The sequence below is a fragment of the Protomyctophum parallelum genome, assembly GCF_964188405.1.
Source record: "Protomyctophum parallelum genome assembly, chromosome: 20".
Taxonomy (NCBI): Eukaryota; Metazoa; Chordata; class Actinopteri; order Myctophiformes; family Myctophidae; genus Protomyctophum; species Protomyctophum parallelum.
In genome coordinates, this window is record NC_139718.1 from 13,700,937 (window position 1) to 13,727,500 (window position 26,564).

General features: G+C 41.5%; 2 protein-coding genes across 2 annotated transcripts; one reads left to right on the plus strand and one right to left on the minus strand.

Annotated features, from left to right (window-relative positions):
* Positions 1 to 1,564: 1,564 nt before the first annotated feature.
* On the minus strand, positions 1,565 to 2,997 carry rd3l (RD3 like; the record flags this gene model as incomplete). The annotated part of the gene is made up of 2 exons (XM_083791605.1): positions 1,565 to 1,907; positions 2,687 to 2,997. The coding sequence occupies 2 exons, from the start codon at positions 2,995 to 2,997 to the stop codon at positions 1,565 to 1,567; spliced, it is 654 nt and encodes a 217-aa protein (XP_083647731.1).
* Positions 2,998 to 3,070: 73 nt separating this feature from the next.
* tdrd9 (tudor domain containing 9) lies at positions 3,071 to 25,587 on the plus strand (the record flags this gene model as incomplete). The annotated part of the gene is made up of 34 exons (XM_083791606.1): positions 3,071 to 3,107; positions 5,845 to 5,912; positions 6,050 to 6,271; positions 7,307 to 7,429; positions 8,556 to 8,636; positions 8,721 to 8,891; positions 9,221 to 9,321; positions 9,684 to 9,803; positions 10,656 to 10,740; positions 10,835 to 10,892; positions 10,986 to 11,090; positions 11,357 to 11,454; positions 11,796 to 11,927; positions 12,598 to 12,760; positions 12,857 to 12,920; positions 14,043 to 14,106; positions 14,193 to 14,237; positions 14,991 to 15,044; positions 15,873 to 15,989; positions 16,422 to 16,529; positions 17,366 to 17,466; positions 17,560 to 17,736; positions 19,145 to 19,256; positions 19,549 to 19,764; positions 21,236 to 21,325; positions 21,767 to 22,012; positions 22,482 to 22,643; positions 23,888 to 23,958; positions 24,279 to 24,388; positions 24,573 to 24,669; positions 24,858 to 24,996; positions 25,087 to 25,205; positions 25,303 to 25,375; positions 25,489 to 25,587. 34 exons carry the CDS (start codon positions 3,071 to 3,073, stop codon positions 25,585 to 25,587), a joined length of 3,828 nt encoding a protein of 1,275 aa, XP_083647732.1.
* Positions 25,588 to 26,564: the final 977 nt, after the last annotated feature.

The window sequence follows — 26,564 nt, forward strand, 5'->3', positions numbered from 1 at the left end:
CCCTGGGCGCGGCCATTACTGAGGGGTAATCCATGGAGCAGGTGCTCCGTAGGCCAGGTGTAGCTAATCAGTGCTGCTGCACTCAATGGTACACCTCAGTAATGGCCGCACCCAGGAAACCCTCTGTGAATCTGTCTATACATCTATAACTACATGTTACATAAAAGGGCATGTCTGCTTCTCAGGTCCTTGCTGCTCTGTCCTAGCCTGATAGAACCACTCCCCCTGCTGGACAACATTTGCATTCTGCCAGCTAACGGTTAGGGAGGAGGTACCAACAATTTGAAAGCCTAGGCTAGGGAGGAGGGAACTTGTGAGTTTTGATTGAAATATTTATTAACAGTTTGCAGAATTACAGTACATTTCAAGCACAAACTCAATACAAAGACTGTTAACTGAGTGGACGACCTACAAGTGTTATGTACAGAAGGAAAGGACATACTTTACTGAAAATGTAATTTAAATTATAATCCACACAATCTGTCACAGAATGTTGTCAACAATTGCAAAGAATATTTTTTGACAACCCAAAAAGTAATCATGTCTAGGAATATTTTGTGCAACTCCAAATTTCAATGTAGACATTTTAGGTGCTGAAATCAAACATTCCTACTACCATATACAGTAGATGTCCTTTCCTTCTAATCCTGTAGGGGTCAGGAAGTGCTTGGCACATTGGCAGTGTAGTGTTGCCAAGTCTTGCTAAAGTGTAGAAGCTTATTTGGCTTCCTAATGTTTAAACAAGTTCTCAAACATTCTCATGCCCAGGCCAGCCGCCAGAACATGTATTTGTCTGCAGACCCCATTCTGAAAACATTTTGTGCCAGATGATAGCAGATCTACGCTTAAGTCACAATGCGTTATGATTTGATAAGCTTGTAGAACAAGTGCTAGTTGCTTCTTTTGGGCTTGTTTTCGTAGACCCGTCCGCTTGTTTCTTCTGCGAAATCTGGCAACACTCAGTGGTCGTCTTTGCTGCGTATACTCGGAGCCGTAATTTTCGCCTGCACTACACGTGTGAATTTGATGGCCCTGCCTTCAGACGAATGTCTTCAGAAGTTCACATTTTTCGTCCAAAATGAAGAAAACAATCACTGCAGATCAGATAAAAGAGTGGTTCACGTTAGGTAACCAATTCGCAGTCGCTAACATTAGAATCACAGATGAAGCTACCAAAAAAAAGTTAGACGAGCCTTTGCCACCGAACAAGGACAGGTGAGTTTACGACGCCATTATGTTCTCGTCTGCTGTAGGCCTACACGAATTATCACTGTCAAACAAGAGTAAACTTTATGTTTAACGCATTTGGAATAAAACTTGAATCACTGGTTCATGTATGCTTAACATGTTTTAACATGGATACACTTCATATGAAAATATTGTTCCTTTTGACTGAAAACTTGAGGCCTACTTAATGTTTGGAGCTCCAACATTATGGTACAACTACAAATGGTAGTTCTAAACCCTCCAATGTAGTTAAGAGTTACAAGGGTTCCGAACTGGCATGCATGGTTAAATTAAAAACATCCAATTGTTCAAGTGTATCTTGGTTAAAGTTACATAATTACTCTAAAACATTTTCAACGAAATAAAAAGGAAGGCCCTGGTCCCCATAGCCACTCAATGAACTGGAGCACCGCATGGCACGGTCCACGTGTCCAGAGATGGTTGGGATCTCCTCTCTAGCTCGCACACGGTTAGGTACAGTTGGCCTAACAAAGCCCAGTTTCATTTGCGAGTGCTTGGTCCAAGCCTCCAGTGGTCGGAGCCATGCTGATGCTGCCAGTGTAGAGATGTCCTCCTTTTCCTCACATTGGTCTTTGTTCAGAAAGTCTCTCAGCACCTGCTTGAAGACGTGCACCATCTCCCATTGCATAACATTGTTTGTAGCAAGCACTTCACGGAACCTGAGGAAGAAATTGCGCTTCAATATTTTAACATTCATGACTCGGTTTAATATATGATTGTGGAGTTTGCAATGTTATGATGTTTATGGTAAGCTAGTCAGCTAGACAAACTTTTACTTGTCAAAATCCCACCTATCTTCCTGGTGGTCTATATAGAATGCGAAACCTGTAATCTCATTTCTGGGATTTTAGCCTACTTCTCAAAAGAATATCCTAATTGAAGAGGAATGTTAGTGAGAAAGGTGCACAGCAGCACATGCAGAAAGACACTGAAGACAAACTGCTTTCACAGGTTGAATATTTGCTTCAGAACAAGCACAGTTGCAGTGTTAATTAACAATTGAACAATGTAATTGAAATGTTCACGCCACGGTACTTTCGACCAGGGAGCAGTTGTTGGCTTAATTGCTTTTCGTGTGCGAATATATTGGCAATTACCGATATTATGGGTGATGGTGGCTGATAACCTGAAATCCTAGAACAGTGATATTTGTCATTCCGAGTACTGCTGTTTTGATAATGTGAATATGTACACATCTGCACACTAAAATCCTCAGTGTTCATTTAATGCTTGAGACCCTGGCTGATGGCCCATCTTTGAACCACTGTCAATGCTTTCGTTTAGTTTTTTGTATCTACTTTATTTACTTGAATACAGATGGCAATTGAAGGTATAGTAGGGCTTAAGCCTGCAACTTTGATCATTTTCGTAGTCATTCTATTCCTTTGGGTCTTGCGCCTACTACCAGCCATGGTGTCGTGTCGGGTGGGTGACTGACTTGACTAATGACCTGGAAAGCACAGCGGCAATGTGCACGGGTGGGATCTGAGCACAGAGGCACTCGATGTGGTGGAGCTCTGATGTGGACATCAACGTCTGTAACCTGGGGTAATTCTGGAACCAGTGGAAGCCCAGAGAGCTGTGGGCCAGTAGTTGCTCTCGTTCCAGTTCCCCCTCCTCCACGTGTCGCAGGAGCTCTGTGATCAACATGCGACTATTTATAATGCCCGGGGTCTTCAGAGAGGCCACCTCCTCTTGTGTCTGCCCACCCGTCTCTTGCAGCCATCTCATCCAGCCGAACATGGGCATGGCTGACCGACAGTCCTGTGGAAACGTGTGGGGACAATGGGGATTCATGTTTGAATCCCCATTTCCCCATAAGATGAAAGAGCCTGCTGAGTGTAACTTAATGCCCCATGGTATACATTTGCAAGAAGGTTGCATCCCTCTAGTATTTGGCTTCATTCTTTAATTTAAATGTATCTAAAGTGGAGTTGTACCGATACCATTTTTTAAACGGAAAAGCTGCCAATGCTGTCAACAATTCTCTGTATTGGCAATTGGCGGTCTATGCCAGTCCAATACCACGTAATTCATCACATACTGTAATGTCATTAACGGTAATCAATTATTTGCTAGTTTGAATGCTTCAGTCGATGTTGCTCTAATGTTTGTTTTATACTGTTAGTGTACTATTTCAAGGACTCCCATGATTTTCTTTTAAAATTACACACTATCGGATAGGTACGCCTGGTACGGTACTCAGTATTCACCGATTTGCAAGTTTTCGCAAGTTATCAATATCGAGGACAAAAATGGTATCGGTACAACACTTAATCTACTAAAAATAATTGTTTATCATTAAGCAACTTTTTGTCCTTGTATTGTGAAACAGGTTCTCAACTCGTGGGTTGTGACCCCTCAGGGGGGTCGCCAAATTATTTAGTTATATTTTATTTATTTATTTATTTAGTTAGTTATATTAGTATTTATGATATATTTTCTCTTAAGGTTATTTTTGCAGTCAGTTTGTATTGGCGGGGGGGGGGATGCGGGGCATATATATATAACTTTATTTTTTTAATAAAGGAGAAATTTGATATCAGTACTTACAATGCAGAACCACCCTTAGGCTCTTTCACAAGATGCTCAGTTTGTCAAAAAGAAGGCTGTTGATGACACAAGCTTCTCACAGAGTCCAGTCTAACTCCTTGTCTAATGTCTCGCTACACTTGTGTATACAACGCTGGCTTGATGTATACTGTGTTCTCGGATGCCTGTCAACATCAGACGAATTGGATCAGCTGAGTAGCATCGGCAATCCTCTGCCGTCTCACTTGTAGTCCCGTCTTTCTCTTAGTTTATCTTCTTGTCTGTTTTTCATACTCCGCCACTTGCTCCTCTGCCCTGCGTACCGAATCCTTGAGACTTAAGTGACACACTGTTCACTGACTAAGAGCTGTCATGTCTCCTCCCGTTGACCCTGCTCTCCCCAGTGCTGCTGTGTTGTAAGGTCAGCTGCTTTGTTGCTTGCACGGAATAGTGTGCATTTAAGAAGGAATGAGGGGACATTTTGCGTGAATACAAAGTTTACTAAGCGTTAAATCCAAGGTGCTGTACAGAAGATCTTTAGGCTCAGGAACACACACACTTAAAATCCCAAAGTGTATTAATAAGTTACCACAGTGACGTTTCCAGCGGCTGAGGTAGAGCGGAAACATCACCTTGACGTGAACTTGTTAAAATACACATTGGGAGGCTGGGAGCATGATCCAGTGTGTATATCTATATTTCTATACTTGTGTCTATGTGCATTAGTGATCCTCTGAGCTCTTGACAGTGTCTGCTAACTGTGCAGATAAAGTCCCTCTTGTGAAATGCTGAGACAACGGTACCAGGCTCTCTGTACCACAATGGGCTTGACAGAGCGGGGGGTGGGTGTCTGTCGCTACTCACTATTGTACATTGCAAAATAATGGATGTTAATTTAACTCTAAAAGGGTCCTAGTTGGATCAGGATGGATGTAATGAGGGGGAAAAAAACTGAGAAGTGGTTTCATACTGTATAGCGTGCCATACAATTGTTCACAGGGACCAGGCTTCAGTATTGTCCTTGGCTTTGCTGAGCCATTGTCAGACTGTATTCATCACCTATTGGCTGCTCTGGGGCTGTCTCGTTATACTATACTATATTATTGTATGATCAGAGTGCAAATTGATTGTGACAGAATCGAATCTTGATGGCCATTATTATCAAAACACTAACAAAAATGCTGTTTGTGTGGAATTAATGGTCTTTTGTCAATGAAAATAAACTTTAAATTTAGCTTCCCAGTCATTCAGTCATACTGGCAAGAGGTAATACAGAAAGTATTGAAGGAATTGACTCCATTTTCTCTACAATCTATATACAATAATGTATCTGTTGGTGGCTGGTGCAAGACACATGTATTTTTCAGATATTGGCAGCCAGCAATAAAGTCTGTAATAAAAAATGGGTTACAGACTCGAACTCCAACAAAGACTGAATGGATAGATTGTCACAGTTGTGACTGTTTGAACTGGAGAGTGCTGATTTTGGGATCTATGGGATGATGAATTCATGCAATACTGTGAAAAACTGTTTACTGATCCATTACTGTATGACATGTATGTACATAATTTATAGTGTTTGTATTTATGTATGAGTCTTGTGGTGTTGCATTTCTATTCTCGTATATCAAAATTAAAAAAGAAGAATACCAAAAAAGTAAACTTGCAGGGTCTCATTTTAGTTAAGACTATTATCACTTCAATATGGGGCTAATCATTTGGTAATTTAATCTTTAACACTCATTTTAATATCCTTGTTTGTCAGCCAATCAGATGGACCTGCTCATCGGGCCAGCCCAAATAGTGAGGATGTAGACAGAGGGCTGAAGACTAAGCAAACGCAACCGCAGCAGAGTGAGTACTGGAATCTCTTTTGCTTTTGAAGGTTCAGAAGGTTGGATGGCTTCCTGATGTTCAAGTTGATGCCTTGCATGGTTACGTTTGCCATTGTTGTGAAATCGCTTTGCTTAAAGGTACTATAGAAAGAGTGACATAATCTGTATAATTAAAACAACAATTATTGTATGCATTTCGTTTATGGGATTCTCAAATCTGAACTTTCAGGTGCCCCAACCCCCCCACTGGCCAGCTATCAGTATCCTAGCCTACCCATAACCAAAAGCAGACAAGAGGTAAAACAGTTTCCTTTCTATCATATATATATATACACATTTTTATGTATTGGACACTGTCTTTAGTATTCGTGTGTGTGTGTGTGTGTGTGTGTGTGTGTGTGTGTGTGTGTGTCCGTCTGTCCGTCCGTCTCCAGCTGGTCTCTCTGGTAGAGAACAATTCTGTGGTGATCATCCGTGGAGCCACGGGCAGTGGCAAGACCACCCAGCTACCCCAGTTCATCTTGGATCACTATAGTGAAAAGAATGCCAATTGTAACATTGTGGTTACCCAGCCCCGCAAAATTGGTGCCACCAGCATCGCCCGATGGGTCGCTAAAGAGCGCAAGTGCACCCTGGGTAGCCTGGTGGGATATCAGGTCAGTGCAAACTCGTAGTGGACATGTTAAAGGCCTATGTTGTACACAAATACAACCACACGCACAGACACTTGGACCTACATGCATGTTGATATGTTGAAATTATCAACCTAATGTCATCGCTCAGACATGGATATATGTATTTTACAATTCCTTCATGTTTTAGTTGTACTGTTTATGCATCTTTTTATATTGCTGTTATTTGTGAAGCACTTTGTAAACTTTTTTGAAAAGGTGCTAAATAAATAAGTTATTATTTTAGTGATACTCCCAATGTACTAAAATGTGAGTGAGAGACTGTGAAAGAGGTCAGGTGAAATTGACGCGTAACCATTATCCATATTCAGACCGAAGCCATATTGCCAGCAAGGTGATACCTACGTAGGTGACACTTCCCATAGAGAGCCCATTCATCCAAACAGAAAAGTCCTCTCTAATTATATTAAACAACGTCAAAATCACCAACATTGCAGCTGTAGGGGAAGCTTGAATTATCCTCTTTCAATCTGTAAAGTGTTTGTTTAATAAAAATCCACCGTTTTGTTTTGAATGCACATAATGCAGGAGGTTGCTTTACTGATAACGAGCGCTTCCATACTGATAATTAGAAAAATCATCTGCAAGGAATTTCTTGACAGGAAGTAGCTCATAATAAAATGTCTACGGTGGATTCTTACTAAACAAAAACTTTACAGATTTAAAGAGGATCATTCAAGCTTTCCCTACAGCTGCAATGTTGGTGATTTTGACGTTGTTTAATTTAATATAATTAGAGAGGACTTTTCTTTTTGGATGACTGGGCTCTCTATGGGTATCACCTTGCTGGCAAGATGGCTGCGGTCTGAATATGGAGAATTGGGGACAGTGGTTGTTGGAGCAGGTCAAGTTAAGACACAGCGACTGAACAACGTTTGTGTACTGTATGTTGAGGCCTAAGGGGGAAAGCATCCTGGACTTGCAGCCTTTCAGCTCCATTCTTTTTAGCATATTGCATTTTTGCTGTTTCGTAACACTTTTTGTACATCACTGTTTCAGGTTGGCTTGGAGAAGATGGCTACTGAACACACACGGCTCATCTACATGACTACAGGAGTGCTCCTGCAGAAATTGGTTGGAGCCAAGACCCTCACTGAGTACTCTCACATCTTCATAGATGAGGTACAAACAAAGATGAAGGGAAACTTGAATGCATATCTATGCATATGTTCGTGGACAGACATGCATAATCAACAACCTTGATGTTCTGTGTATTATATAGGCCTAGGCTACATAATAAGCCAAATTGTATTGTGTAAATATTCAAATATTTTTGAATATTAAAAATAATTTGAATGGGATTATAGAGGGGAACTGGCAGCCCTACAATCCATCCCTGTGAACATCAGTATAAAAGACTACAATAGACGATAATAATCAAAATGATTGTAGTGTTAAAATAATAATTAGGGCCGGGACTAATTGCGATTAATTTAGATTAATTAACTACAGATAAATTAATCGCACCTTTTTTCACCGCGGAACGTTTCTCACTGGGCGCTTTTCTATAGTACTGAAAACTGGAAATAATAAAAAGTCACCCCATTTTGTGTTGCCTAGAACTGGAGGTCTGACAAAAAACAGTAACAATATGAAGTAAGTACAGCTTTGTGATGTCACTGAGATGTACTTGTTACTGTTACTATTTTTTTTTCAGACCTCCAGTTCTAGGCAACACAGAATGGGGTGACTTTTTATTATTATTTCCACAACAGGTATATTAATGACAGTAAAATGTTGAAAATGAGTGGTATCCTGTAGTCACTATTCGTTGATTCACTGGGATACCAAAAAACATTTAAAAAAAAGGTTTCTTGCTGTTCTCGGGTTGAATATTGATATGCGATTAAAATGCGATTAATCTAGATTAATTAATCGCAAAGCCTCTGATTAATTAGATTAATTTTTTTAATCGAGTCCCAGCTCTATAAAATATCTAATCATTATGGCTGCACATTTACATTCATCTTGATTTTAGCCTAGATTCCCCTGAAAAGCTTTTGCACTCTACAAGCAATGGGATAGAAGGACAATCAAGTGCTCGACGTCATGAAAAATAAACACCTCTTGTCAGCCAAGATTCCCCAACATTAGGTTGTCTCTCTGGGCACGGAGAAACAGATCTCTAAATCACACTATTGTTTTAGCACATAAAAACACAAAGTTGATTCTACATCCGCTCTTTTGAGTGTGATGAAATAAACTAATTCCAAGGAACCCCTAAAGATTTCTCCCCATTCTGTTCCAGGTTCATGAGCGGACTGAGGAGATGGACTTCCTCCTCCTGGTTGTGAGAAAGCTTCTTCACTCCAACTCCCGATATATCAAGGTACACTTGTGGTCTGACTTTGTTTTCCTCGTAGGCTTCCGCCAGTGTCTCCTGTCACTTAACAGCGATTGTGTTTTACCCCAGATCATCCTCATGTCGGCCACCATCAACTGTGGACTGTTTGCAGACTACTTTGCCACCCCAATTCGTGGTCAAATGAGCCCAGCCTACGTGTTTGAATTGGAGGGCGTGCCCTATGGCATCGACGAGTACTACCTTGATGACCTGCACAGCCTGATTCCATTTAGGGTAAGGGTAATTTGCTGGTACTGCTGTTAACAACATGAAGTTCATGATTAAAAGTAAAAAAGGAAGGGTACCTAGTACAGACCCCTGGAGATCACTGGTCAATGAAGTGTGTGTATATAGGAATTAAGTGGTCCTACAAACTGCTAGCTTAACGGTTAATGTGTTTGTGTGTACTACTCACACTGAAACATGTTGGATTTGTATGTGGTTTCATAGTCTTAATTAATTAGTCCTTACACCTTGGTTTTGTTTAGCAAAGTTAGGCAAAAAGTGTGTGTGTGTGTGTGTGTGTGTGTGTGTGTGTGTGTGTGTGTGTGTGTGTCTCTCTCTCTCAGTTGGAGGCACAGTCGTTTGAACCTGGCATTTCAGTGGAGATGTACAATGTTGTTGTCAGCCTCATCCAGAGTTTTGATGAGATGGAGGCCAAAGACCAGAGGTAATGAAGAAATACATTTCTCATAGTTCCAATTTATATGCCTGTATCCTTGAATAAGTACCCATTGGTTCATTATTGACCCATCGTACCAGTGCTGTATACATCCCTAATAACTGGAGGCTATTTAAAAAGGTAGAAGCCATTTCAGTTATTTGACTCTGAAGATGCACTACACGTTGACTCGTTCATCTGGCTCTGTAAAAGGGCACTGTATATCCGTATGGTCCTGTGTTACTTACTTTTACACTAGAGGTAAAGTCTGGCTTTGTTCGCCCGTAGTGTCTGCACTCAACACCTGTCTTCTTTAATGCACTGTGTGTGTGTGTGTGTGTGTGTGTGTGTGTGTGTGTGTATGTGTACAGTAGGGAAGGGAAGGACGGTAACCTAACTGTACCAGAGAGAGGTAGCGTGCTGGTTTTCCTCCCTGGCCTAAGAGAGATCCAGTACATGCAGGAGGCTTTGTCCAAGCTGGTGCGCAAAAGGTAAGCTGTTTAAACCCTAAAAAAAATGTACTGTACATGTCAAGTATTTTTATCCCCACAAAACTTCCCTGGTCGAGCTAAAAGGTGCGTTCCCACCAAAAAGGTGCGACTTGATGTTGCGTTAAGCGTTGCAGAAATCTTTGCTCCAGCTGGAAAATCCCAAGGGTGACATTTGTTTCTCCCCAACAAAGCTGACCAGTGAGACTACCCTGGAGGAACTGTCTAAACTAAGTACTGCACCCAAATGGAGTGATTCATCAAGCCTCTAGAAAGATATTTTATCCATCAGTGTGAACACACCTTTATGATGAACTTTGCTCCATCTTTGCCCCCCTTTAGGATTTCATACCTTATGAATTATGTAAAGAAACTATGGATAATCCAAGAGTATGTTAAACATTCAGAAACAGCGCACATCCTATGTCTTTGGTGCTGGGCCAAACTGCAAAATCAACTAAATCATAAGCAATAATAGTCTCGCAACTCAGTTTTAATGCTCCAAACTCTATTCAGAAACAATGTTTTGACCTTGCGGTCTTCTTCAAGTGAAGAAGAATGTTTTTCTTTTAATGTCACTGCATACTACCTCATTGCATAATGTTGCATTGAGGCTCTGATTGGTCTTTGCTGTGTGATGTTACATCACATCTGAATTGCGTGCACTGCATCAGACCTGTTTTCAGCAATAGTAAATTGGAATAATAAAAAAGATCCATATATAATTATGTACAGTGCAAAGTGAACAGAAAACATGACCACTCAAAAATAGAAAACATTATTTTTGGGGGAGTGGGTATGCATAACTGTTTGTTTAGGCATTTTGTGATCAATGCACTGTACCTGTATAATCAGACTGCAGGTGTACCCCCTGCACTCCTCTGTGACTCTGGAGGAACAGAACGGAGTCTTTCTGGTCCCTGTCCCTGGATATAGGAAGGTAACTGCATTTTTGGCTTATGATGCCTTAGGCTGTGTGAACAATGAGCTGTATATGGCTAATTAATGTACTGGTGAACTGTTCATCTCCACAGATCATCCTCTCCACCAACATCGCAGAGAGCTCAGTTACGGTTCCCGATGTAAAATATGGTAACTGCTTTTGCCTCTACTCTGTCACATCTCTTTTTCTTGGAAGTTTTACACATCAACCCTCTTTTTTTTCTGTGGCATCCTTTTTTGCAGTGATTGATTTCTGCCTTGCTCGTCATTTGGTCTGTGACAGAGAGACCAATTACCAATCCCTACGACTCACCTGGGCATCAAAGACCAACTCTAACCAGCGGCGAGGTACAACATGCAATTATATACAACTTTATGGTTGTTGCAGCATTGTTGCAGAATAAAAGTACATAAAAGACAGCTAAAACAGTCTTCTATGTGAAATGCACCATTGGCACTTAAGTTGGAAATCCAAGCCTCGTCATGGTGAAATAGCATGAGCAATCTGTACAAGGGTAGCCTGGTAGTAATACACAGTGGTGCTTCTACAGAGTACCAAGGCCAGAACTTGAGCAAGATGGTGTATTTTCACTTATTTTCTCTGTCCCTACCAGGCAGGGCAGGGCGAGTCTCTAAGGGTTATTGCTATCGGCTGGTTTCCAAGGAGTTCTGGAAGAATGAGATTCCAGACTACATGGTCCCTGAGATGCTGGTAAGAGATCATTGGGCCTCATTCACAAAACATCTTAAATTATTCTTACTTTTGTTCTTAGCCTATGAAAAACCATTGTCGGATTTATCAAACATGCTGAGTCTCCCAATTTTGTGCCCGGTGTACCAGAAGTGCCTGTTAATGTTTGAGATTGGAAACAACAAATATTCCAAATAAACATTTCAATCAATCAATTTGCACAACTAGGTGTGCAACGCCATCATAAAAGTGCAGACTTAAAGAACCATACCGTGTGTGTGTGTGTGTGTGTGTGTGTGTGTGTGTTACCAAAGCTCTGATCCCTGTTCCATGCTCAACACCTTTGTTTACCCTCCTCCCAGCTTGCTCCCCTGGCCACCATCATGCTGAAGGTGAAGCTGTTGGACATGGGAGAGCCCCGCACCCTGCTCTCGACTGCCCTATCTCCCCCCAACCTCAACGACATCGTGAGGACCGTACTGCAGCTCAAGGAGGTCCTGAAAGCACAGTTCTATGGCTCTCCCCCAGTCAATATGACTGCTGTAGTTAGACAATGTGTGCTGTAGTAATGAGCGCCCAGGTTGTGTGGCCAGATGACCATCCTGGTCTGTCACTGTGCATTAGAAATGCTGATGTATGTGTAAAGTGCTGTGTCAGGAGCTCTGAGTCAGCCTGCATTAGCGCTGTCAGGGTTGTGAATTGGTTGGATGAGAAGAAATGTAGGGCAATGCTGTGAGTGAGAAAGGAGACGATGTATAATTAAGTTACTAAAATAATATTTTTCTTCCCCTTTTTATATTAATAATTTTCTTACATAAATAGATGTGCAAATATAAAAATAAGAAACCGCAAATATTAGAATATAAGTGTTTGTCAATGTGCCCATTGTCATTGCAAACGCAGTGATTGCGAACGCAGTGATTGCGAACGCCATGAGCACTAACTATGAGACCCTGCAGATCATGTCTGTGTCTGTCCAGCTGTGACACCACCCGCCCGCCACCAGAGGGCGCAGCTGTAGCACACACACACACACACAGTAGAAAACTTAACTAAAAAGAAAAAAAAAGTACGTAATTTATTCTAATTGTTATTGCAATTTACGAGCTGCGTTCGCTTCCCGCCTTTGCGCGTCTTACTTGTATTGTATGTGTATGTCTGTAGATGGGTGCGCTGTCTGCAAAGAATGACGACAAAGGTCAAAATGAGGATGGTGAGTTGACCTTTGCGGGCCGTGTGCTGGCTCACCTCCCTGTGGACATCCAACTGGGGAAGATGATCGTGCTAGGGCACGTCTTTGGCTGCCTGGAGGAGACCCTTATCATAGGTCTGTCTGCCATTGTACAACAGAATGCTGTGTGGGATTATACCAAGTCCCAGGCTGTGTGTGTGTGTGAGCTAACACCCCTTTCATCTCTTTTAGCCGCATCGCTGTCTCTGAAGAGCTTCTTTGCCATGCCCTCCCTTCAGCAGTTGGCTGGATACAGGTGAGACAAGCCATACAAGCTCTACTGACTCATTGTGTTGTTTTCAGTCTCCATACTGGTTTTACATAAACCATAATGGTCTCCATAATAACATTTACAGAGTTGGCGACAAATCACTACTTCTAATAAAAGTTTAAATCTAAAAGTTCAAACGTAAGTTTAATTGGGTGCTTGGATGAGCATTATTTTTGTCATTGGACGCATTTCAACTAAATAGAGGCAGCACAGCAGTTAAGTTGCAGCTGCAGATTGAGAAAAGTACTGTAAGGTAACTTTCAGGTTTTGTCTCCATTTGTCTGATTCGTTGTGACAAATAAGGGCATTATTTTAAGCTACTTGTGAAATAATATTTGTCTAGCCTAAGTGACACCATCATCCCATCTAACATCTTAAAGTGACCGTGAGAATCACCTTGGCCACCTGGCTGTCATAGCATTGCTAAGGCATCACTCGGCAAAGATTTAAAACCACAATATATACAAACCCGTTTGTCGATTAGTGAGAAAATTAGGGTGCTGAATTAGCCTGGCTCCAGCCCTGAATTGCTAGCCACGCCCATTAAGAAAATATGTTCTGGCGATACAGGAGTCTCTGCCTACGGCGCCGTTGGTGTCGTTCGGAAATCCGATCACAGCAGCTGATTGGCCATCAGCCCCGTCACTCGACAGCGTGAGACACATGGCTGCCCCCACTGCGCTGACTCAATCTGGCTATTAAATCGGCGTATGATAAATGGTTTCTAAATTGTTTCTTTTGTTTTATATACATCATCATCCGACACATTTTACCGCTTTTGATCACATGATAGTTTTTTTTTTTTTTTTTTTTTTTTTAAGATATTTTTTTGCGGCTTACGCCTTTTATTGATTTTTGAAGGGACAGACAGTAGGCTGACAGGAAACGGGAGAGAGATGGGGGGATGACATGCAGTAAAGGCCGTGTCGGGTCCGGGAGTCGAACCCGCGGCACACTGCGACTGGATTACCAGTCCGGTGCCCAGACCGTTACGCTACGGCCTGGGCGATCACATGATAGTTAAAGTAAATACAACCTGTATTAACCATGGGAAGAAACGCATCACATCATGTGATTTTCTTATCTGATGAATGTTTTTGTTTTTAGGAGCAAGCTGGCCTTTGCACACAGCACCCCGAGTGATCTGATAGCTTTTGTCAATGCTTTCCAGGTAATATCTTTAAATCATCAGCTTTACTTTGAAGTGAACAGCTTTATATATAATTCCTTTTTGTTCCCCTGTTGTCTCACTTTTAGGCATGGTACTCAGCCAAAAGCAAAGGACAGCTGAGACATCCAAAGGTGAGTGAAACTTGAGCTCTCCACAACACACATTCGCAAAGCGGTGCTAATGGGCAACACAATTCCCATTGCATTTCTTTTACCCGATCATTTTTACACAACGCTCCCCGTTGTCTAAATACAAAATGATCATCCGCCAATATGTGTTTTGCTTAAAATAAGGTGTGGTCTGGCAATATCAGGGCACACTATCTTAAAGTTTGCACTTGCATTTAGAACAGCTTTTAGTTTCTAAACTGGGGCGCAGTGGCAGTGCAGGTGTTTGCTTACCATTTAGATGCATTATTGGCTCACCATCATGACGCACGTAGCACGCAACCAATCAACCATCCATTGTGTTTTAAGAAGTGATTTAAAACAACCTGAGAGTAAGCATATCATTAAGTCGATATGTGAAATCAACACGGATGTCTCTTGGACATGAGGAGATATTGGGGCTACAAGAGGAAGACATGGATTTTGACCAGCACCGCGGCATCTTTTCTACCCGTTGCAACACAAATTCAACGCAATAACACCCATGTTCAACATGGTAGATGACATTTCTGAAGAACTCCGCATTAAGGGTGACAAAATTATTAAATACATTTGGCACGGACACACCTGTACTAGGCAATTTGCGCCTTGTAGTCTGCTCCATAGATTGTCTAAATGGGGCCCATTATCATCATCTGGAGCACTATTCCCTCAAGCTGTTGATCTCAGTGAATTTGCAGTAGAAAGTTTTTGTGTGCTTATGCTGTCTTTTCCTAGGATGAACTGGACTGGGGGAAAGAGAACTGCATTCAGATCAAGAGGATCAAAGAGGTATGCTGAATGTTCCCAGTATCTTGATAATGTGGTCCTATAAAAGGAGGAAATAGCCTTGTGGTGAAGTTTACTTCAAAGACAAAGGGAGGGAATAATTATACCATCCTGCCACTACAGAAGATTGTCCTAAATCCACATTGAACTCCATACTGCGTTTAGATTATCCAGGTTTATATGAACTCCATGCTGTTTAGGTTATCCAGGTTGATGCTGGATGCCAAGTAGAAATATGTTTGAAAATTTGGTGTGGGTAAGATGCTAATGAAACCTTAACTGGCATTTAGAAACGGTGGCAATGGCATTATATAGTGAAATAAGCAGTTAATTTAAATCTGCAAATTAAATAGTTTTTACTTAACAAGATTAGTGCTTTACATTTAGATAAAAAAAATAGCTAGATGAGCAATTCTGGGCATGTCATTACATGCAAACCTTCAGTGAAAATGGCAGATTAGCTATTTTCGGCAAAGTGATTTGTTGTCCAGGGGAAAAAGGATGGGACAGAATATTGCCCCCATATTTATGTGGTTAAAATATTCAAAGTTGCTGGCTAACCTAGCTTCTCATGCCGGCTAGAGGCTAAGTGCTGTAATCGGCCCAGTCACTGTTGGTGACCTGGACTTACTGTACGTACAACCAGTAAAACGGTTTCTGAGGATCTCAGGTTGTGTTCTTTTAGAGCCTAAAGAGGCAGCTTGGTGCCAAACAATGAAGAGAGAAATGTTAACGTCAATTCTCAAATGCACTGGCAGCTAGTGATGAGCTGGCATGTCTTTAAACGAGTTACAAATGTAGTACATCTGACCAGTGGCTCATTCTACACAGGTGGCAGAGCTCTATGAAGACCTGAAGAAACGTGTGGGCCAGTTCAACATGGTTGTGCCGGATAGTCCTATGCCCATGGACTACACCAGCCTGAACAAACAGAAGTTCATCCTGCAGGTTAGACTCACACCAGTAGTTCATTTTAATAAGAATTTACTTGGTGATCTCGGGTCAAAAGCCAGATTTTTATTTTTGTTTGTTTTTTGTATGAGGCAGAATTTTCACATCCTATTACTGCTTTTGTCATTTTAGGTCCAATAAACATGATTCTTTAGGAATCAGACGGAGGCATGAAAGTTATAGTACATGCCCCATCATTCATACAAATCTGCAAGTAACATTTTTTTCCCCCAACAATTTAAGCACATGTGGTTGAAGGCTTTTTAATGTGGTTAGTGAAAGATCTCACACAATTTGTATTTGAAACTTAATAAAAGCACAGTAAGTTATTGATTTTCCTCTCACTGCGACTAAATCAGACTGTCATTTTTGTCTAACTAAAGATCAGTATCTGAATTCTTCTTAATTTATCTCTAATATCTGTTTTAGGTGGTCATCGCTGGTGCCCACTACCCCCAATATTTCACCCAGGGAGAGATGGATGAACAGCTGACGTCCAGAGAGATGTGTGGCTATGACCCCAAAACGGCAGTGATGGTATGATATTCAAGGCAGGGAAACAAATGTCCTGAAATATCCTGGTGTCATTTAATAAAATGTACTTCTGCTTTCCGTTTATGAACTACTAAGTCTTATTCTTCCTGGGAGGGAAAACCCTTTTAACTAAAATAAGTAGTTATTTTTTATCTGGGGGCAGTGATTGGTAGAATATTTACTGCAAATAGTTTTATCCATTAACTGTTAATGGATAAAGTGTTGACCATGTCTGCTATTTTCTGCACATTTTCGGCTTCTCAAGTTATAGACTTGCAATGTCTGGTCATCGTCGTGTACAAATGTTTTTAAGAATGATTACCGTAATTTCCGGACTATAAGCCGCGGCTTTTTACCCATGATTTGAACCCTGCGGCTTATACAACGGTGCGGCTTATCTATGGATTTTTACAGCTAACGCAGAGCCATCTCAGGCTCTGAGCTAACGTAGCTGCGGCTTATAGTCCGGTGCGGCTTATAGTCCGGTGCGGCTTGTATATGGGATTTTCCCTAAATTTGGCTGGTGCGGCTTATATTCAGGTGCGGCTTATAGTCCGGAAATTACGGTAATCACAATTAAACAACATTGCTTTAGCTCAGGGTTAGGCACATCCCTATGAGTCATCCCACTGACTATTATTTGTCTTAACCCATTAAAACCAGAATAGCATGTGTCATTTTAGATATTGGCATTGGTTTAGATCTACAAGCTCACAGTGTGACCTTGTACATCTATTTTTGGACATTTAAAAAAAAAACATCTTGATGGTTTGAGAAGAGTCTTGACATACAAGTTGTGAATGGGTCAACACACTGATTGTCTGTGTGTTTGGTCTCAGGTGAGAAACCTCCCTCAGTACAGCTTTCTGTACTACAAGCAGCTGCAGTCACTGTTCCGTCAATGTGGCCAGGTGAAGGCCATATCCTTTGAAAGTTCCAGGTAACGTTGAATTAAAATTGCCTCCTTACAAAGAATGCTACAAAATGTGCTACCTCATCATGCTTTACAATTGTTTATGCTGTGTGTCTTCAGAGCATATGTGGAGTTCCACAGGACGTCCAGGGGCTCTGGGGTGCTCCCTGAGGTGACCCTGGCCCTGTTCCTGAACCTTCAGAGCCTGCCCTTGGACCTACAGGTCTACCTGAATGATGACGTCGAAGACCGTGCCCACTCCCAGGGGAAAACCATTGCTCACATGAAATACTCACGGTAGGGAAGGAAGTCGTCAACATCCTTTTAACCACATGAATCCTAGCGTCCATACTCCAGGCAAGTCATAGTAGGTGAACAGTTGGCAAAAATAGCAGATCTACAAGCAACGTGTTGTGAGCTTGTAGAAGGACAAAGGAGTTAAAGTACAGACAGACCCCGGTCTATGAATTATAAGGAAAGCAACTGTCGCACACACATGCAACACTCATCGTTGGCCATCGTTGATATAGCCTGACATCCTAGTACTCTTGTGTGATGCTCTCGGCTACATGAAGGTTGTTTTTTAGACGGAGGCATCTCCTGTCAGTCCTATCGGGAGTTGAACCCATTCTGGGCGGGAACCCATTTTGGTATTTTACCCACTCAGATCGGGAACCCATATTTGGGTTCTGTACAGTATTAAAAAATGTAAACATTTTGATTCTCCTATATAAATATTTGAAGTTTTTCAGAAACCTTAGGTCGGGATTTAGAGGCGTTTTTAGAATCGGCCTCGGGCCTAAATGGGTTAAAGCAGCTCACTCATTCTCACTCAAAAGGAGATTGCATACTGTAGGTGTCTGAATCTAGACCTCTATCTTTTTTTCAATTTTCCCAAAACGTATTTATTTAAAGACCTGTAAGCCTCGGACAAGGCCAACAGCCGAGTCGACAAATCAGGACAAACACTTTTGGGGCAAATAGATAATTAGAAAGACGAAAAAAGGACAAGGTAACACTTTTTTGTTGTTTTTTCATCTTTCTAGTTATTTGTTTGGCCCAAAGAAATGTGTTTATTGTCTTGATTTGTCAACTCGGCTGTTGGCTTTATCCAAGGCTTTAAATAATGTCCTGTTGCCCTCGTCGTTCTGAAAGGCAAGGGGGACTGCAACGCTCTATAGTGCAGCACTAGAAGCACCCAAACGGAAATGGACAAAGATGGGGGATGAGCCAAACCAAGTTCCTTTTTCTACACAAAATAGGATGTGGTGCCCCATGAGGCAAAACAAAGGGGGTCTGTGGGTGTGCGCTCTCTCACACAAGATCCAGGTTTGGATATAAAAGGTTATGGATTCGAGACCAAAACATATCTTGGGAGAATTGAGTCAATGTTCTTAACCCATTCCGGACGGGAACCCCTTTTGGTGTTTTAAGTATTATGTTATACTTGAGCTATTGAAAAATAGCAGATCTACAAGCTCGGGTAGAAACTACATAGAAACGGAAGGCATTTGTAGAATCGTCCTCGGGTCTAAATGGGTTATCTGATTGAAAATGTATTGTAAACAAGTGTAATGCTTTATGGTGTCGTCCACAGTTTTTGTATGGAGTTGTGCTTGAAATGTACTGTAATTCTGCAAACTGTTAAATACTCCAATCAATCAAACCTGACTCCCCTCCCCCTGGCTGTGTTGTTGCTGTGCAGGGTGAACGTGGATCTCCAGACCCACTCTGTGAGCCTGATGGGAGTACTGAGCAGCAACATTGAACCAAAGAAGCTACCTCCTAACCCCATGTTTGTGGTCAACATTACAGAGGTCAGTCCCCATAACGGATTTTATTGATTACACCATCAGCAAAGTTAGACGGAGGTTATCTGTTCTCAAAACTGGTTTTCACAATTTGAAGAGATGATTAGCTTTTGCGTCAAGACAATTTCAAGAGAAAAATTACACACTTGCAGAAAACTAGTTGAGAAAACAGGCTTGAAAGGTTCACTTCTGTGGACTCTTGACACAAGTGTAAAAATAATAAGTGGTTAAAAGCTATAAGGTGACACAGTCACGTCCTCTGGTCTAAATGGGTCAGTTTGGTTGATTGTCTGTCCAGGTGGTGGAGGTGGGTCACTTCTGGGGCTTCCAGGCAGACGAGGCCAGCATGGAGAAGCAGCGCCATCTGACAAAAGAGATCAACATGCATGAGAAACATCCGGTCACTGTATCCCTCTACCCCAACCTTCTGTGCCTGGCTCCCTACTCGGAGAGTGATGACCAATGCCTGTACTACCGCGCCAAGATCCTGCATATGCGCGGCAACTCTGTGGAGGTTGGTTGGCTAAGCTTACATGTGTCCATTTCCATTATGAACTCACTATGTGACATTATTTGTAGACAATAGTGATGTCTTTTGTAAGCTAAAAAGCTGTTCACATCAAGCACGGTAAAAAAAAAAAAAGAACTATAACCATACAGATATTGTTTTAAAAATCATTCTAACTCAAGACAGTGGTGAAAGATATAGTTTTGGTGCTTGATGGCCCTTAACCCGTAAGGTACTTTCTATGGGAGATTTCTTTTTTTTAAATATATATGTTTATTGGTAATAGGTTTCAACAGTTTAGTACAGTTTGAACATACTATGGGAGATTTCTGATTGAATCTTTGCATAGGATTTTTGATAAATGAAGAACAGCTCATGATGTTCACCAAGACGATCTATGTATTTTTTTTACCCGTCAGGATGTACAGACTCAGAGTAATTACGTTTTCTGGTATTTGTCAAACAAAATGTAACCTTTGTCCAGAACAATGAAATAGTGTAATGTATGTTAAATAACAAAACATAAAACTCTTAGGTTTATGTTGACCACAGAGCTTATCATCATCATCGCCTTTATTTATACTCGGAAATACAGTTGAGGGCAAGCCCTCATTTTCAATGTAGCCGAGGCTACAATTCACAAATGCAGTCAAAACAATACATCAACACAAAATTATAAATCAGGATAAACTAGAAAAAGTGCCCTTCTGGGCACAGGTCTCCACCAGGTTATCCACAGATCTGAATTTAAGATGTGTTCATGATTTGCAGCATTTTGTTTGAAACTGAGCACTCCTGTGAACTTTGGAAGCCAATCTTAACCAATCAGGATGGAGTCTGAGAAATCTGAAAGACCCGTTTCGTTGAATGGCTCTAGAGAGACTGTGTACCAATTTGCGCAATGTTTGGACAAAATCTGTAGGTGTACTGTGCAAAAACTTGTTTTGCACAAAGCGGCCTCCTGGTGGCGCTATAACAGGCCGTTCTGGAAAGTTTGGGGCAGAGGTTCATCGTTGGCATCCAGGGAGTGTGTGTGCAAAATTTGGCATCGACCGGGTTAACGGTGGCCGAGATTAGCTGTTCACGGACACACGGACGGACGGACACACACACGGACGGACGGACACACGGACGGACGAAGTGCAAAACATACTCTCCCCACATGCCTTCGGCTGGTGGAGACAATTACAAAGGAACTTAAATTCAGAACAACCAGTAAAATAAATCAATTGACGCAGGAGCAATCTCTGTAAAAAATGTTCTGGAGCATTCCTTTGAACTGACCGAAGGATGGCAGGGAGCTTTTAAAGTTCATTCCACGAGGTTGGGCCATTGACAGAAAAAGCTGTCTTGCCCAACTCTGTCTGAGCCTGAGGAACCTTGAGCCTTAAAAAAAATCACTCGAGTACTGCATAACATCAAATCTAAGTTTTAGTTTTGTTTTGGAGTATCAATGTAAAGTCTTGTATTCTTGCAGGTGTTCTTTGTGGACTTTGGCAATACCACAGTGGTGGCCTGCAGCAGCCTTAGGGAGCTTCCTGCAGACCTCATGTCAGCCCCATTTCAGGTACTGTATATGTCACTAGTTTTATTGAAGTAAATACAAAGACTGATGCTTAGGCTAACCTGCAGTGCCTCTGACACTGACAATCAAACTATGGATTTTTTTTAAACTATTAAGTTCTGCAGTGGAGGAGAATTTGTAATATATACATTACACACACTGTATAAAACTTTTATATTGCAAATTATGGGCTCCATGTGGTATGATATTGTGGAAACATGAAAATTTGCCCTGCTGTATTCTTGGCTTTTAGTGTACAGTATGTGTTAAATATCGAAGTTCAACGAAGAGATTGAAAATCAGCAAATGTCAGATATTAGATGTGCGTCTCTTGATGTTTCCAGACTTCAAAGAAGAGAAATAAATAATAAATCTGTTGGAGTTTTACCTTTTCCTTAGATAATGGTTGACTTGACTTGACAATGTTCACTCCTTTGATGTTAGGCCAAGGAGTTCCACATCGCCGGCATGCAGCCTTCAGCCCAGTCCATGATCCTGGGTGACCACTGGAGTAGCCGAGCCCGTGACCGCTTCATCACTCTGGTGAAGGGTCGCTCTCTCATCGTGACCCTCTACTCCATCCTGCACGGTGTCATGCGCGTGGACCTACTCTCGGACAACACCAGCGTGGCCGACATCATGGTGAAGGAAGGACACGCCATCAAGGCACAGGAGAGCTATGACTCCACGGTAACATGACTGACCCTGTTTAACACATTCTGAACGGGAACCCCTTTTGGTGTTAGCATTATGTTATGCTTTAGCTATTGAAAAATAGCATATCTACAAGCTCATAGCGCGTGCTACAAGCTTGTAGGTCTGCTATTTTTGAAAAAAATAACGACTGACATAGAAACATAGCTTTTTCAGAACTGTCAAAACATTTTTAGAATCTGATCTCAGGTCAAAATGGGTTAAAAGTCTGACACATCAAAAACAACTGTAGTCTGTAAAGCCTGCTTAATACTTAATACTGTCATACGATAAATAACGATAACAGATGTACAAGCTCACAGCGCTTCCCATCAGCATGCTTTGAATGCTTTATTGGATACTTTAAAGTGAGCGGGACCAATGTGAAAAGGAGTATAAATTAGGCATAAGACAAACTGATCATATCATTACTGTGTGTGTTTATAATGTATGTGTTGTCTCGTAGCAAAACTATGAGGTACTATCGGGTATGTACAAGGACATGAAGGACGGTACCTACGCGCCCAACTCCGCCAGCAGTTCCTGGAAGGACCGCAACAAGGAGGAGACTGAGCTCATTGACAACCTGCTGTCCCATTTCTCCAGGAACAGCCAGTGCCAAGCCAAGGTAAGACACAGGGGTCTTTAATGTCTTTCTCAGCCACTCGCCATCCCTCCATTGGTCCGTTTGTCCAGCAGGGGGAGCCATTTTGGTGAACCCAGCCCATGGGCCCAGTGATGATGTTTGGTAAAGCAAGAGGCACACCCTTTCTGTCTTCTAGTCCAGACAATAACAGTGCCGTCTGACCTGTTGAAATTCAACAAGTAGATTAAGGTTGATGTTTATTTGTTCCCACAGGCAATACGGACATCAGCACACACTAAAATAAAGTTTTTATGACTTCAATGAATGAATGAATCACTCTTATTTTGAGGTCAAATATTTACTTTCGTTTGAATTGATGAACGTGTTAAGCTATGCAGTAGTGGTAAAGAGCTGCCCGCACATCCAATTATTTCAAGGTGCAGGATCTGAAGAAATGACTAAGAAAGAAAAGAGGAGATCCGCGCACGGTTTTAAAAGCTCCCAAAATAATATATTAATAACTGAGCAGACAAATCAACAACGTTTCAACGTAACCAGCCTTCGTCAAGTACATCACATCATTAAGCAAGATGAGAGTGTTGTTTTGGAGATTTCCAAGATGGTAATATTATTCTAGCAAAGAGTTTAGCAAAAGCAATGTCTAACTTTTTATTCGTAAATGAGTTTGACTGTTTGATACTAGTGTGACAAATATATAGCAATGGACGAGTTGTAGTGCAGTTTCTAGAACATCAGTGTGTCAAACACAACTACACAATGACCAGAACCGTTGCAACTGTGGGCAAGCCCAATACATGTGAGGTGTGCTTGTGTCTGGACACTTTCAGCTGAATTAGACTGAGATGTACACATGAGGTAATTGAGTTGTTTCTATATAAAGTGTCCTCTGTCCTCAATTCTCTCCCATTTATTTATGTGTGTTAACAGTTTGTGGCATTATCAGCAGTTTTTCCCACTTCTGGTTATTAGGAACATGTAGAAATTAACCGAATACTTTGACAAACTAACAGACCATTCAGGTTTTATCACATGTCCTTTAGTAATTGATTTGGGATTCAGTCAGACCAAATCAGAACAGGTCTGGCTGGATCTCTAGGTACTGCACTAAGAAAGTCAATGCAAAGAAAAATGACTGGTGTCACCTGTGAATGACTGATGGTGTACCAAGCACGCTGCACTAGTATAAATAAATAAATGCATATCAGACTGATTAAGTGTACTTTGAAATCCATGTCCAATGGTTGCTTTCCCTTCCAATGCCCCAGGTTCGCGTCAATGGGCCGTCAAGTCCATACGTATCCACCTTCCACAGCATGAGCAAAGCCACGCATTACCTGTGAGTAAACCACGTGTGAAGATGTCACATTTACCTCTTAAGCCCTATTTTATACTTTGTCATACAACGGTTTCACACAAAATGGTATAACTACAAGCTCACCATACGAATTGTGAGCTATTGTTTCAAACATTTGCTACATTTGAAAATGTTTGCAACATTTTTTTAATTTGTCAATGCCCCAAATAGTGATGCCAGTGGTTAAGTAAGCACAAATTATGTCTTGAATCACAGATTCAGAAGTATGATGGCCACATTGTTGAAAACTGGCATATTGCCTATCATCCGTGTGCTTATTGAATGTGTGCTCCACCACCCAGGTCGGCTTCCATAACGAAGAACAGCATCAACTCTGCGGCACTGAACCCAAATCCTCAGAGAAAACACCTGCGGATGCTGGTAGCTGGAAGTGTGGCAGTTAGCCCTTCAGGTACAACATGGATCAAAGCCATAAGTGACTTAACCCATTCTGTGTTCCGGGTTCTGTACAGTATTCCAAAAATAACTTTTTTTTTTCCATGCTGTTGTATAAATTACTTTGTGTGTGTGTGTGTGTGTGTGTGTGTGTGTGTGTGTGTGTGTGTGTGTGTGTGTGTGTGTGTGTGTGTGTACAGGTTACCGTATTCTACTAAGCGACACCACCCTCATGCCTGACATACCTGGGCTCCCTGCACTTGTCACCATGCTCTTCACCCCTATCATGGAGCTGCGGTCAGTTGGACACAGATTTATACTTTTTCCCAGAATTTGCATTTTCAGCACTTGGGAATGCTGATGTATGACCTGTGCTATATAAATAAAGTTGTATTGACTAGTTAGTAATGCTGAACCCATGGAAGGTCCCCCCACTTGATTAATATATTCTCTTATCATGTTCTGTCTTATGTTTTATATTTTAGTACCAACAAGGAGAGGACCTGCTACACTGGTGCACTCTGTGGCCTGGGGTGGAACAGTCAGACCCGAGAGGCCATCATACCTGACCACGATATGGAGCTGGCCTTTGACGTCAAGTTCGATGTGGAGGACATCACCGAGGTATCAGTCGTCGACTTGTTTTACGACAGAAAGAGCCCTACAAAGTCACAGAACGGAAATTAAATGTGCACGTTTGATTTTTACACTCAGATCAACGCCTTGAGAGCAGCCATCAACTGTCTGGCATGTGAGGGGCCCAGCGGCCCTCTCCACCTGGGGCCCGACAGGATCAGCCGCCTGCAGGACGACTGTCGAGATCGCCTTATCAGGTCTTTATACACACACACAGAACAAAACACCAGTCATTCACATCAGCAGACAATGCAACTGAGCAGTTATTTATAGCCTATTTAATTTCTTATACAGACTGTTTGCCAAGTCACCTACCAGAGAGCAGATAATTCCAGTGATCTATGAGAAAGCAGGGCATTGGAACCAGGTACAGTAAATGATCCTTCAGACATCCGCACCAGTTAATCTTTCTCGTATTCCGTTTATACCACGCCACATCTTGTGTCTTCTAATGCTTGTTAACTGTGTGTGTGTGTGTAGGTGGACCCCTCTCTGAAGATGGATATTGTTCAGGCGGAGAATGTGAAGCGCAAAGGCGTTCTCTTCCAGCTACATCCAGTCACTCTCCTCAACAACTGACGGATCAAGTTTTATTCAACTGAAGTGGACTCTGTCTAGACCCTTCAATGCGACTCCTTTGAGTTTTTTTGTTTCCAGATGAAGTGGACTCCACTCTAAACTCCACTCTCTTTGAATACAAGGTTATGTTTAAAAAAAAAAGTCATGCTACCGTTTTAGTTGTAAATGGGGTAGATACAGCTGGTGCAGTGGTGCCATTTGAACAAGTTCTGTTCATTGAGTTTGAAATCCAGCTTTTTTTGTTGTTCAATAAGGTGTTTAATTGCTGTGCACTGTAGGTAGTTGTAGCAGTGCCACAGTTGTGTGCCAATAAAAATGCTTTTGAGTGTTTGTAACAGATGACTCGTCAATCACAGTCTGCACTTAAATTAGGAACAGTCTCATTGTGGCCTTTGAGCTAAGGCTAAATTTGTCACCTCAACCCAAGCTCACAGAAAACAAAAGGGGTTTCAATGCCAGAAGCAGTTGGTTTACCCAGTGTAGTGTAGTGTACACACCATGGTGGCCATGTACCACCAGAAGGTGTGGAAAAAATCAAAATGAGCTCTGACATACAAGGACTGACCTTCCCCGTCTAATCGACTCAAAGTGAAGCAAACATCTTTTTCAGTAAAACGTCTGAGATGACATTATACATCAAGATACAACTACATTTATTTTTCATACTTTAATTAAATACATACTGTAAGTGCAAATAGAGTCCAGGATCTAAGAACTACATTGAGTATAGTTGTACATAGTACAAAGTTGTACAGTTATTCAAACAAAATAGTAATATCACCAGATACCCCTTGTCTTCATAGTAGTCGATCAACAGTAGGCCTACCTAAAACATGAGCTTGTGAAGAGTTCTGGTTATACAAAAGCAAAAAAAAAAACTACGATTACCACACCTAAGACGCATATTGTCAAATTATTTTGTGCTTTAAAACACCAAAAGAAGACCATTGATATTTATATATTTCGACATACACTGA